The sequence below is a fragment of the Oncorhynchus masou genome, unplaced genomic scaffold, assembly GCF_036934945.1.
Source record: "Oncorhynchus masou masou isolate Uvic2021 unplaced genomic scaffold, UVic_Omas_1.1 unplaced_scaffold_1329, whole genome shotgun sequence".
NCBI classification, from domain to species: Eukaryota; Metazoa; Chordata; class Actinopteri; order Salmoniformes; family Salmonidae; genus Oncorhynchus; species Oncorhynchus masou.
This window is the reverse complement of record NW_027003163.1, coordinates 104,948-118,932: the sequence shown is the minus strand read 5'-3', so window position 1 is coordinate 118,932 and position 13,985 is coordinate 104,948. Positions and strand designations below refer to the sequence as shown.

The 13,985-nt window shown below is 40.9% G+C and overlaps 1 protein-coding gene across 3 annotated transcripts; it reads left to right on the top strand.

The window, feature by feature from the left end:
* The first annotated feature begins 201 nt into the window (after window positions 1-201).
* LOC135530383 (tetraspanin-15-like) lies at window positions 202-13,443 on the top strand. Of its 3 annotated transcripts, none has more exons than XM_064958721.1 (8): window positions 202-290; window positions 386-505; window positions 775-849; window positions 1,138-1,233; window positions 2,676-2,807; window positions 5,174-5,215; window positions 12,646-12,689; window positions 12,920-13,443. In XM_064958721.1, exons 1-8 carry the CDS (start codon window positions 222-224, stop codon window positions 12,945-12,947), a joined length of 606 nt encoding a protein of 201 aa, XP_064814793.1. In that variant the 5' UTR covers window positions 202-221; the 3' UTR covers window positions 12,948-13,443. The 3 variants fall into 3 exon arrangements, with proteins under 3 accessions (XP_064814793.1, XP_064814791.1, XP_064814790.1); XM_064958718.1 differs by having other exon boundaries at window positions 203-290; window positions 12,646-12,729; XM_064958719.1 differs by lacking the exon at window positions 12,646-12,689.
* Window positions 13,444-13,985: the final 542 nt, after the last annotated feature.

Genomic DNA, 13,985 nt, shown 5'->3' with positions numbered 1-13,985 from the left:
GCCCATGCAATGCAGGGTGTTGGTTTTGAAATCAGCCCTTGCTTTGACAGGAAGCCAGTTAGGGAGGCTAGCACTGGAGTAATATGATCAAATTTTTGGTTCTAGTCAGGATTCTAGCAGCCGTATTTAGCACTAACTGAAGTTTATTTAGTGCTTTTTATTTTCATGGTGTTTCAGATTGCAGGGTGTGTCTTATTGGTTTTGGGAATGACACGGTTTTCATGGTGTTTCAGATTGCAGGGTGTGTCCTATTGGTTTTGGGAATGATCGCAGCACCACATAATACAGAGGTGAAATTATCCAACTAATTAACAACACAAACAACAACTGTACAATTTAAGTCTCACTCCCCCCCAATGACAATGCTTGTGATCCTGTTTTCCAGCATGACCAAGGAGAGTCAATTGGCTTGACATGGATTATATCGACTGCAGTTGTTTCTGTGCTGCTCTCTTTACTTGGAGCATATGGTGCATACCAAGAGAACATTGTGATACTGAGATTGGTGAATACTTGAATCTCATTGACTCAATACAAAACAGTTTTAAAACATCACATTATTAGCCTTTATTGACCATAGTGTTTATATAATACAAAATCAAACTTTTCCTGCAAGAGACAATGATATGGTTGCATGGTAACATTTTTTAAATTCAATGTGGCAAAAAAAAATATATAATAACATTTTAAAGAAATGTATTAAACAAAACTGTGTGATTGTGTTTGATTTACTAATTGTTTGTTTTTGCCCGAAAACGTGTATTTTGTTTTCAGTTCCTTGGAATAATAGGCTTTGGATCAATCCTTTTTCTTATTTTGGGATTTAAAGTGGCTCGTTCAATGCCTGAGGTAAACTTTTCTTTAGATATTTAAAAGTCTATTGCATTATTCTTTTTAAAAAATGCATTGATTTTATGCCAATACATCACTAACACTGTTTATCTTAAACTAAGCTGTTATACAGAAGGGTTTTAAAGTTCTCTAGACACAAGCTATTGCTATTATTTATTATTATTTTACAGTTTATATTTTGTATGTTTACTTTGTGGCTTAATTAACACTTTAAATTAAATATAAAAACATCTTAAATTGATGAATCCTCTCAAATTGTTTATTTTTTTTCTCTCGTTATTTAAGGCCATGCAACTGATTAAAGAAAACCTCCCTGCAATTACATCAGAAATGATGGCTGATGCAGAGCAGCGACAAACTATCATGGCTCTACAAGTACAAGTACTGTGGACGTCTACATATTGTCCACAATTATTCATATTCATAAATAGGTGGCAAAATTTCCTAAATTCCCAGGTTTTCCATAAATCCTGGATGCAGGATTCTGGATTCCATGTGTAACGGATGTGAAATAGCTAGCTAGTTAGCGGTGATGCGCGCTAAATAGCGTTTCAATCAGTGACATCACTTGCTCTGAGACCTTGAAGTAGTGGTTCCCCTTGCTCTGCAAGGGCCGTGGCTTTTGTGGAGCGATGGGTAACGATGCTTCGTGGGTGACTGTTGTCTGTTTGCAGAGGGTCCCTGGTTCACGCCCGAGTAGGAGCGAAGGGACGGATTAAAGTTATACTGTTACATTCCCTTCGTAATCTGGGAATCTTCCAGACAGGATTTCTGGAAAACCTGTGAATTTTCAAAAAGTTACCAGAATTTTGCAACACAATTCATAAAGTCTTAATCTGTCATGATCAATTTGTAAGACGAGCGATGTACATTTCTCACTGTTTCTCACCTTGTGTTCATCTTGTGTTCACTGTTTCTAATGTTGTGTTCACTGTTTCTAACCTTGTGTTCATCTTGTGTTCACTGTTTCTAACCTTGTGTTCACTGTTTCTAACCTCGTGTTCATCTTGTGTTCACTGTTTCTAACCTTGTGTTCACTGTTTCTAACCTTGTGTTCATCTTGTGTTCACTGTTTCTAATGTTGTGTTCACTGTTTCTAACCTTGTGTTCATCTTGTGTTCACTGTTTCTAACCTTGTGTTCACTGTTTCTAACCTCGTGTTCATCTTGTGTTCACTGTTTCTAACCTCGTGTTCACTGTTTCTAACCTTGTGTTCACTGTTTCTAACCTTGTGTTCATCTTGTGTTCACTGTTTCTAATGTTGTGTTCACTGTTTCTAACCTTGTGTTCACTGTTTCTAACCTTGTGTTCACTGTTTCTAACCTTGTGTTCACTGTTTCTAACCTTGTGTTCACTGTTTCTAACCTTGTGTTCATCTTGTGTTCACTGTTTCTAGTGTTGTGTTCACTGTTTCTAACCTTGTATTCACTGTTTCTCACCTTGTGTTCACTGTTTCTAACCTTGTGTTCATCTTGTGTTCACTGTTTCTAGTGTTGTGTTCACTGTTTCTAACCTTGTGTTCATCTTGTGTTCACTGTTTCTAACCTCGTGTTCATCTTGTGTTCACTGTTTCTAACCTCGTGTTCATCTTGTGTTCACTGTTTCTAACCTCGTGTTCATCTTGTGTTCACTGTTTCTAACCTTGTGTTCACTGTTTCTAACCTTGTGTTCACTGTTTCTAACCTCGTGTTCACTGTTTCTAACCTTGTGTTCACTGTTTCTAACCTCGTGTTCACTGTTTCTAACCTTGTGTTCACTGTTTCTAACCTTGTGTTCATTGTTTCTCACCTCGTGTTCACTGACAACTGTGTTTGCTGTTGCAGGGTAAGTGTTGTGGAATAATGAGTTACAGAGACTGGGATAGCAATATTCCAGAGACCTGTCAATGTTCTAGTTTCAAGTCAGACCCGTCCCAATGTATGGAGGTTCAAATGACTAAAGATGGCGGTAACTGGGTAAGTAAAAAAACAAACAAACGTCAGCTGTTTTAAATGGTGCTAGGAGTTTTTAATCCTACCTGTGATTTGAGCAGGAATAACTCTGGGCAACCAACTAATTCAATGACGAGGAATGCTACATATAATAAAAACAATTCACAGGACAAGTCACTCGTTTGGACACACCTACTCATTCAAGGGTTTTTTCTTTATTTTTACTATTTTCTACATTGTGAAGACATAAAAACTATGAAATAACACATATGGAATCATGTAGTAACCAAAAAAAAGTGTTCAACAAATCTAAATAGATTTTAGATTCTTCAAAGTAGCCACCCTTTGCCTTGATGACAGCTTTACACACTCAAGGCATTCTCTAAACCAGCTTCACTTGGAATGCTTTTCCAACAGTCTTGAAGGAGTTCCCACATATGCTGAGCACTTGTTGGCTGGTTGTCCTTCACTCTGCTGTCCAACTGTCAAAGGAATTTAACAATTCCTATATGTGTTCATTAACCAATTCAATTAAAATCATTCTGTCTGTTTCTAAGAATTTGTAAGATCATTATTTGCATGAAATATACAGAGACCAGTCTATCAAAATTAGCCAATAGTATTTATTCTCGGAGCGCGCTGCTTATAGAACCCTGTACAACAGTTTATATATCAAATATGACGTCATGGGTTATAAAATGAATCTCCTCCTCTCGACCAGGACAAAGCAGGTTCAAAAGTTCATTCCAACTTTCTAGCGCACACACATGACACACACTATATCTGGATTAACTCCTGAAGTCTCACCATAGTTTGTCACTACTTAGCAGACAGTTCCAGATACGGAAAACCTGGAGAGGCTCTCGCTGTCTTATTTGATCACCACAGAGTTATAGTTGAGTTGGTTCAAACATTGGTTAATGACCCTCTTTGCTTACTTAAGACACACACATTCCTTCCTACACAATGGTTATCATTACCAATTACCCCTTATCCACGCTACATAACCTCTTTCTTAGGAACTACCATTATTAATCAGATATTGTAAAACAGGGTAGAGTTTAATTAGTTATAGTTCTATTTACATGTAGATATTGTTTAGTCATTATTCATAAAATTCCTAACACAAACTCATCCCAAACCATCTCAATTGGGTTGAGGTCGGGTGATAGTGGAGGTCAGGTCATCTGATGCCGCACTCTATCACTCTCCTTCTTGGTTAAATATCCCTTACACAGCCTGGAGGTGTTTTGGGTCATTGTCCTGTTGAATGACAAGCGGAAACCAGATGGGATGGCGTATCGCTGCAGAATGTTGTGGTAGCCGTGCTGGTTAAGTGTGCTTTGAGTTCTAAATAAATCACCAACAGTGTCACCAGCAAAGCACCCCCAAACCATCACACCACCTCCTCCATGCTTCACGGTGGGAACTACACATTCAGATATCATCCATTCACCTACTCTGCGTCTCACAGACACAGCGGTTGGAACCAAAAATCTCAAATTTGAACTCATCAGACCAAAGGACAGATTTCCACCAGTCTAATGTCCATTGCTCGTGTTTCTTGGCCCAAGCAAATCTCTTCTTCTTATCCTTTAGTAGTGGTTTCTTTGCAGCAATTCGACCATGAAGGCCTGATTCACACAGTTTCCTCTGAACAGTTGATATGTGTCTGTTACTAGAACATTGTGAAGCATTTATTTGGGCTGCAGTTTCTGAGACTGGAAACTCTACTGAACTTATCCTCTGCAGCAGAGGTAACTCTGGGTCTTCCTTTCCTGTGGCGGTCCTCATGAGAGCCAGTTTCATCATAGCTCTTGATGGTTTTTGCGACTGCGCATGAAGAAATTTCTTGACATTTTCCGGGTTGACTGACCTTCATGTCTTAAACTATTGATGGACTGTCGTTTCTCTTTGCTTATTTGAGCTGTTCTTAACATATGGACCTGGTCTTTTACCAAATAGGGCTATCTTCTCTATACCACCCCTACCTTGTCACAACACGACTGATTGGCTCAAAAGCATTAAGAAGGAAAGAAATTCCACAAATTATCTTTTATCAAGGCACACCTGTTAATTGAAATGTATTCCAGGTGACTACCTCATGAAGTTGGTCAAGGGAATGCAAAGGGTGTCTACTTTGAAGAATCTCAAAAATATATTTGGATTTGTTTAACACTTTTTTGGTTACTACATGGTTCCATATGTGTTGTTTCATAGTTGTGATGTCTTCAGTATTATTCTAGAGTGGAGAAAATAGTCCAAATAAAGAGAAACCCTTGAATGAGGAGGTGTGTCCACACTATTGACTGGTACTGTATGTCAAAGACATTTGAATCCAATAATGTTATTTTGAAACTTTTTTTTTCTTGCGTTCATTGTTACTTCAGGGAAGATCTGACAAATCTGGAATGATGTGGATCTACAGAGAGGTAATGCTTCTTATTGTCAGCCAAAACAACACTACACATCCGGGAGTATTCAGAACCTTTCCCCCTTTTCCACACTATGTTACATTAAAGCCTTATTTTAAAATGGATTTAAAAAATATTTACTCGTTAATCTACACACAATACACCATAATGACAAAGTGAAAACAGGTTTGTAGAAATTTTGGCAAATGTATTAAAAATAAAACCAACAGAAATAGCTTATTTACATAACCATTCAGATCCTTTGCTATCTATATTTTTTTTTACCTTTACTTTAACTAGGCAATTTAGTTAAGAACAAATTCTTATTTTCAATGATGGCCTAGGAACAGTGGGTTAACTGCCTGTTCAGGAGCAGAATGACAGATTTGTACCTTGGGGATTTGAACTTGCAACCTTTCGGTTACTAGTCCAATGCTCTAACAACTAGGCTACACTGCCACCCAATGAGACTTGATATTGAGCTCAGGTGCATCCTGTTAACATTTTTTTTATTTGACCTTTTTATAACAAGGGAAGTCTGTTTAAGAACAAATTCTTATTTACAATGACAGCCTACCACGGCCAAACTCAAACCAGTACGACGCTGGGCCAATTGTGCACCACCCGCCCTATGGGCTCCCAATCACAGCCGGTTGTGATACAGCCTGGAATCGAACCAGGGTCTGTAGTGACACTTCTAACACTGAGATGCAGTGTGACCGCTGCACCACTCAGGAGCCCATTGATCATCCTTGAGATGTTTCTTCAACTAGATTGGAGTCCACCTGTGGTAATTTAAACTGATTGGTCATGATTTGGAAAGGCACACACCTGTCTATTTAAGGTCCCACAGTTGACAGTGCATGTCAGAGCAAAAACCAAGCCATGATGTCAAAGGAATTGTCCGTAGAGCTCTGAGACAGGATTGTGTCGAGGCACATATCTGGGGAGGGGTAGCAAAATATTTCTGCAGCATTGAAGCCCCCAAGAACACAATGGACTATATCATTCTTAAATGGAAGAAGTTTGAAACCACCAAGACTCTTCCTAGTGACGGCCGGCATTACTGAGCAACTTGGGGAGAAGGGCCTTGGTCAGGGAGGTGACAGAGCTCCAGAGTTCCTCTGTGGAGATGGGAGAAACTTCCAGGAGGACAACCATCTCTGCAGCACTCTACCAATCAGGCCATTATTGTACAGTGGCCAGACGGAAGCCACTCCTCAGTAAAAGGCATATGACAGCCGGCTTGGAGGAGTGCTGCAGAGATGGTTGTCCTCCTGGAAGTTAAAGGATTCTCAGACCATGAGAAACCAGATTCTCTGGTCTGATGAAACCAAGATTAAACTCTTTGGCCTGAATGCCAAGTGTCACGTCTTGATGAAAACTGACACCATCCCTACGGTGAAGCATGATGGTGATAGCATCATGCTGTGGGGATGTTTTTCAGAGATAGAGTCTGAGAGATTAGTCAGGATCGAGGGAAAGATGAACGGACCAAAGCACAGCAAGATTCTTGATGAAAACCTTCTCCAGGGTGCTCAGGACCTCAGACTGGGGCGAAGGTTCACCTTCCAACAGGACAATGGCCCTCAGCACACAGTCAAGACAACGCAGGAGTGGCTTTGGGACAAGTCTCTGAATGTCCTTGAGTGGCCCAGCCAGAGATTGGAATTGAACCCGATTGAACATCTCTGGAGAAACCTGAAAATAGCTGTGCAGCAACGCTCTCCATCCAACCTAACAGAGCTGGAGAGGATCTTCAGAGAAGAATGAGAGAAACTCCCCAAATACAGGTGTACCAAGTCTTACCCAAGAAGACTCAAGGCTGTAATCACTGCCAAAGGTTCTTCAATAAAGTCTTCAGTAAAGGGTCTACTTATGTAAAAGTGATATTTCGGGGTTTATTTTTTTATATAAATTTGCTAACATTTCTAAAAATTAATTTTTGCATTGTCGTTATGGGGTAATGTGTGTAGATTGATGAGACAAAATAACAATTGAATACATTTTTACTTTCACTGTATATTACTTCTAAAATACGATACATTTAGAGGAATCATTCTCTACTGAACCCTACTCTACTGAACCCTACACCACCCTACCCTACTCTACTGTACCCTACTCTACTGTTCTCTACTTTACTGTACCCTACTCTACTGAACCCTACCCCACCCTACCTTACTTTACTGTACCCTACTTTACTCTACCCTACTCTACTGTACCCTACTCTACTGTACTCTACTTTACTCTACCCTACTCTACTGTACCCTACTCTACTGTACCCTACTCTACTGTACCCTACTTTCCTGTACCTTACTCTACTGTTCTCTACTTTACTGTACCCTACTCTACTGTACCCTACTCTACTGTACCTTACTCTACTGTACCCTACTTTACTGTACCCTACTCTACTGAACCCTACTCCACTGTACCCTACTGTACTGAACCCTACCCCACCCTACCCTACTCTACTGCACCCTACTTTACTGTACACCACTCTACTGTCACTTACTCTACTGTACCCTACTTTACTCTACTCTACCCTACTCTACTGAACCCTACCCCACCCCACCCTACTTTACTGTACCCTACTTGACTGTACCCTACTGTACCCTACTCTACTCTACTACCCTACTCTACTGTACCCTACTCTACTGAACCCTACTCTACTGTACCCTACTCTACTGAACCCTACCCTACTCTACTGTACCCTACTCTACTGAACCCTACTCTACTGAACCCCTACTACCCTACTCTACTGTACCCTACTCTACTACTCTACTGAACCCTACTCTACTGTACCCTACCCTACCCTACTCTACTGTACCCTACCTACTGTACCCTACTCTACTGAACCCTACTCTACTGTACCCTACTTACTGTAACCTACTCTACTGTACCCTACTCTACTGTACCCTACTCTAACTACTTACCCAACTCCCCTACCCCTGAACCCTACTCTATTCTTACTGTACCCTACTCTACTGTACCCTACTCTACTGTACCCTACTCCACTGTACCCTACCCCACCCTACTACTCTACTGTACCCTACTCCACTGTACCCTACTCTACTGTACCCTACTCTACTGTAACCTACTCTGCTGAACACTAGTCCACTGTACCCTACTCCACTGCACCCTACTCTACTGTAACCTACTCTGCTGAACCCTAGTCCATTGTACCCTACTCCACTGAGCCCTACCCCACCCTACCCTACTCTACTGTACCCTACTCCACTGTACCCTACTCTACTGTTTACTCTACTGTAACCTACTCTACTGAACACTAGTCCTACTGTACCCTACTCCACTGCACCCTACTCTACTGTACCCTACTCTACTGTAACCTACTCTGCTGAACACTAGTCCACTGTACCCTACTCTACTGAACCCTACCCTACTGTACCCTACTCTACTGAACCCTAGTTTACTGTACCCTACTCTACTGTACCCTACTCTACTGAACCCTACCCCACCCTACCCTACTTTACTCTACCCTACTTTACTCTACCCTACTCTACTGTACCCTACTCTACTGTACTCTACTTTACTCTACCCTACTCTACTGTACCCTACTCTACTGTACCCTACTTTCCTGTACCTTACTCTACTGTTCTCTACTTTACTGTACCCTACTCTACTGAACCCTACTCCAATGTACCCTACTCTACTGAACCCACCCCACCCTACCCTACTTTACTGTACCCTACTTTACTGTACCCTACTCTACTGTACCCTACTCTACTGTACCTTACTCTACTGTACCCTACTTTAAGTGTTCCCTACTCTACTGAACCCTACTCCACTGTACCCTACTGTACTGAACCCTTCCCCACCCTACACTACTCTACTGCACCCTACTTTACTGTACACCACTCTACTGTCACTTACTCTACTGTACCCTACTTTACTCTACTGTACCCTACCCTACTGAACCCTACCCCACCCCACCCTACCCTACTTTACTGAACACTACTCTACTGTACCCTACTCTACTGTACCCTACTCTACTGAACCCTACTCTACTGTACCCTACTCTACTGTACCCTACTCTACTGTACCATACTCTACTGAACCCTACTCTACTGAACCCTACTCTACTGTACCCTACTCTACTGAACCCTACTCTACTGAACCCTACCCCACCCCACCCTACCCTACTTTACTGAACACTACTCTACTCTACCCTACTTTACTGTACCCTACTTGACTGTACCCTACTCTACTGTACCCTACTCTACTGAACCCTACTCTACTGTACCCTAATCTACTGTACCCTACTCTACTGTACCCTACTCTGCTGAACCCTAGTCCACTGTACCCTACTCTACTGAACCCTACCCCACCCTACTCTACTGCACCCTACTCTACTGTACCCTACTCTACTGTACCCTACTTTACTCTACCCTACTCTACTGTACCCTACTTTTCTGTACCCTACTTTACTGAACCCTACTCTGCTGAACCCTAGTCCACTGTACCCTACTCTACTTTGAACCCTGAATCTACTCTACTGCACCCTACTTTACTGTACCCTACTCTACTGTACCCTACTCTACTGTACTCTACTTTACTCTACCCTACTCTACTGTACCCTACTTTTCTGTACCCTACTTTACTGTACCCCACTCTACTGTACCCTACTTTTCTGTACCCTACTCTACTGAACCCTACTCTGCTGTACCCAACTCTACATTACTGTACTGTACTCTACTGTACCTTAACCTACTGTACCCTACTCTACTGAACCCTACTCTGCTGTACCCAACTCTACATTACTGTACTCTACTCTACTGTACCCTAACCTACTGTACCCTACTCTAACCTACTCTACACAACACTACCCTACTGAACCATACTCTATTCTATCGTAGTTTACTATACTCTACTGCGCTCTACATTACTGTATCCTACTCTACTGTACCCTACTTTTCTGTACCCTACTCTACTGAACCCTACTCTACTGTACACTACTTTTCTGTACCCTACTCTACTGAACCCTACTCTACTGTACACTACTCTATTGTTCTCTACTTTACTGTACCCTACTCTACTGAACCCTACTTTAATGTACCCTACTCTACTGAACCCTACTCTACTGTACACTACTTTTCTGTACCCTACTCTACTGAACCCTACTCTACTGTACACTACTTTTATGTACCATACTCTACTGAACCCTACCTTAATGTACCCTACTCTACTGAACCCTACTCTACTGTACACTACTTTTCTGTACCCTACTCTTCTGAACCCTACTCTACTGTACACTACTTTTCTGTACCCTACTCTACTGAACCCTACTCTACTGTACACTACTTTTCTGTACCCTCTCTACTGAACCCTACTCTACTGTACACTACTCTATTGTTCTCTACTTTACTGTACCCTTCTCTACTGAACCCTACTTTAATGTACCCTACTCTACTGTACCCTTACCCTACTGAAACCTACTCTACTGCACCCTACTTTAATTACCATACTTTAACATTCCCTACTTTACTGTACTCTACTGAACCCCACTTTACTGTACTCTATTGTACTCTACTCTACTGTACCCTACTTTACTGTACCCTACTCTACTGTACCCTACTTTTCTGTACCCTACTCTACTGAACCCTACTCTACTGTACACTACTCTATTGTTCTCTACTTTACTGTACCCTACTCTACTGAACCCTACTTTAATGTACCCTACTCTACTGTACCCTTACCCTACTGAACCCTACTCTACTCTACCCTACTTTAATTACCATACTTTAACATTTACTTTACTGTACTCTACTGAACCCCCTACTTTATTGTACCCTACTCTATTGTACCCTACTCCTGTACCTACTTTACTGAACCCTACTCTACTGTACCCTACCTCTACTTTACTGAACCATACTCTAACGTACTTTACTATACTCTACTTACACTACTGTACTACTTTACTGAACCCTACTTTACTGTACTCTATGGTACTTTACTGTACTCTACTGTACCCTACTCTACTGTACCCTACTCTACTGTACTCTACTTTACTGTACCCTACTCTACTGTACCCTACTCTGCTCTACGCAACTCTACCCTACTGAACCATACTCTATTCTACCGTACTTTACTATACTCTACTGCGCCCTACACTACTGTATCCTACTTTACTGTACCATACCTTACTGTGTCTACTTTACTGTACTTTACCTAACCCTACTTTACCTACCCTACTTTGCTGTACCCTACTCTACTGTACTGAACTCTACTGTACTGTACCCTACTGTACTGTACTCTACTGTACTCTACTCTACTGTACTCTACTGTACTGAACTCTACTGTACTCTACTGTACTGTACTCTACTGTACTCTACTGTACTCTACTGTACTCTACTGTACTCTACTCTACTCTACTGTACTCTACTGTACTCTGCTCTACTGTACTCTGCTCTACTGTACTGTATTCTACTCTACTGTACTCTACTGTACTCTACTCTACTGTACTCTACTATACTCTACGGTACTGTACTGTACTCTACTCTACTGTACTCTACTGTACTCTACTCTACTGTGCTCTACTGTACTCTATTCTACTGTATTCTACTCTACTGTACTGTACTGTACTCTTCTCTGCTCTACTGTACTCTACTGTGCTCTACACTATACTACTCTACTGTACTGTACTCCAGTGTACTCTACTCTACCATACTCTACTCTACTGTACTCTACTCTACTGTACTGTACTGTACTGTACCCTACTGTACTGTACACAAGTTTACTCTACTTGAGTTTCTTACAATTGAAGAGAGGGCCCATGAACTCTTGATTGATTGATCTTGGTCTTGCAACCACTCAAGACCACATAAAGAACCAACTTGTCATGGTCTCAACTCATACTGGGTCTTGAGTCTATGGGTCCCATAGACCCATTGGGACCATTGTCCTGGTATACATCTTGGTCTTGGCTCCTGGATATTACCTTAGTCTTTGTTTTACAAACCACAGGCAACACAATTTGATGAAAGCAATGCTCTCTTATCATTGGCAGATCACTCTTGACCCATAGAAATACCCACCCAGTTGACTACTTTTAAATGGTGGAAGCAATGTGGCAATGTCTATACCAAAACAAAGTGATATCCTTCTAGACTAGAGTCCTCCTTTTACTGACCAATGAATGTAAATATCAATATCTAATGGATATATCTCATGGACCAATGAATGTAAATATCAATATCTAATGGATCAATGAATGTAAATATCAATATCTAATGGACCAATGAATGTAAATATCAATATCTAATGGACCAATGAATGTAAATATCAATATCTAATGGACCAATGAATGTAAATATCAATATCTAATGGACCAATTAATGTAAATATCAATATCCAATGGACCAATGAATGTAAATATCAATGTCTAATGGACCAATGAATGTAAATATCAATGTATGTGTCTCTCCTCTCAGCCCTGTGGTCCTCTCATCTTGGAGAACTTCGATTCAGCTTTTAAGTCCGTACTTGGATTCTTCCTTGGATTTGGTTTTTATGCTGTATGGAATTATTTGTAATCATTTTGCTAATACATTATACATAACATAATATTCAACCAAACTCAATTTAACTCCTTTTGTCATTTTGTTGTTGTTGTTTATCTCTGATTTACCCGTCCCTCCCATGTTTGATTGAATTCCAGCCATGCTGCATTATGGGTAATGTAGTTTTGTAATGTCCTTCCCACAGTGTATTGGGCAAGTGTTATCCGGCGTGATGATTCATCAGGTCAAGAAGGTGCAGTCTACTGACGTCCCTGAGACTATAGAAGATGGATATCGTTTCACACCGAAATTCCAGGCAATTCGCCATGTGGAGGGAGTTGCGGGAGTTGAACCGACGACCTTCTACCCATAACCAGGGATGAGGTCAGGGTTTCAGGTTTTTGGCATCCTGGCAAAGCAGCGAGGAGTAGAAGGTGCTTGAACAACGGGAGACGAGGTGCAACCAGAAGAAGAATATGAGCGTTCGGGAACGGAAAGGCACAACTCACTGCTCACAGTTATAAATGATGTCATTTTGGAGTCACTGTTATTGTAAATAAGATGTGTTTTTAATGAATAATCCTGAATGAATTGTGAGTAACGATGAGTGAGAAATTTACAGAGGCGCTAATATCACAACTCACTGCTCACAGTTATAAACATGATGCTTCGTTTATCTCATTTGTGTATAATATATTTTAAATCATAATAAAGTTTCGTCTGTCCATAGCTTCTCTGGTCCTTCTGATGAAGTCCATTAAAACGGAGCAAAACGTCATGATTTTAACTCAACTTAGATTAGTAACGTATCAAAACGTCATGATTTTAACTCAACTTAGATTAGTAACGTATCAATCTTTTAACTAAGAACGAAAGTCATGCCTTTTTTAAACCCTTTTAAATTCAGGCTAGAAGAGTAAGAAGTGACCTTAGTGTGACCTTAGTGTGACCTTTAGAGTGAGACATTATGAAGCACTGTAATAGCAGAACGTCCCTCTAGACACACTGAATGCCTGCGTCCCAAACGGTACCCTCTTCTCTACTACCCCATAAGGGCTCTGGTCACAAATAGTGCACTACATAGGGAATAGGGTGCCATTTGGGAAGCAGGCCAACGTAATAAGGAAGCTCTGCTCCAACCCCACACTGACAATATGCTCTGTCTTCTGTCTTCAATATGGCTTGTAATCAGCTTTCTGAGATGAGCTTTGTTGTTTACCTTGTAAATCATGTCTTATTGTACTTATTGTATTTCCACAGTAACGTGTCGA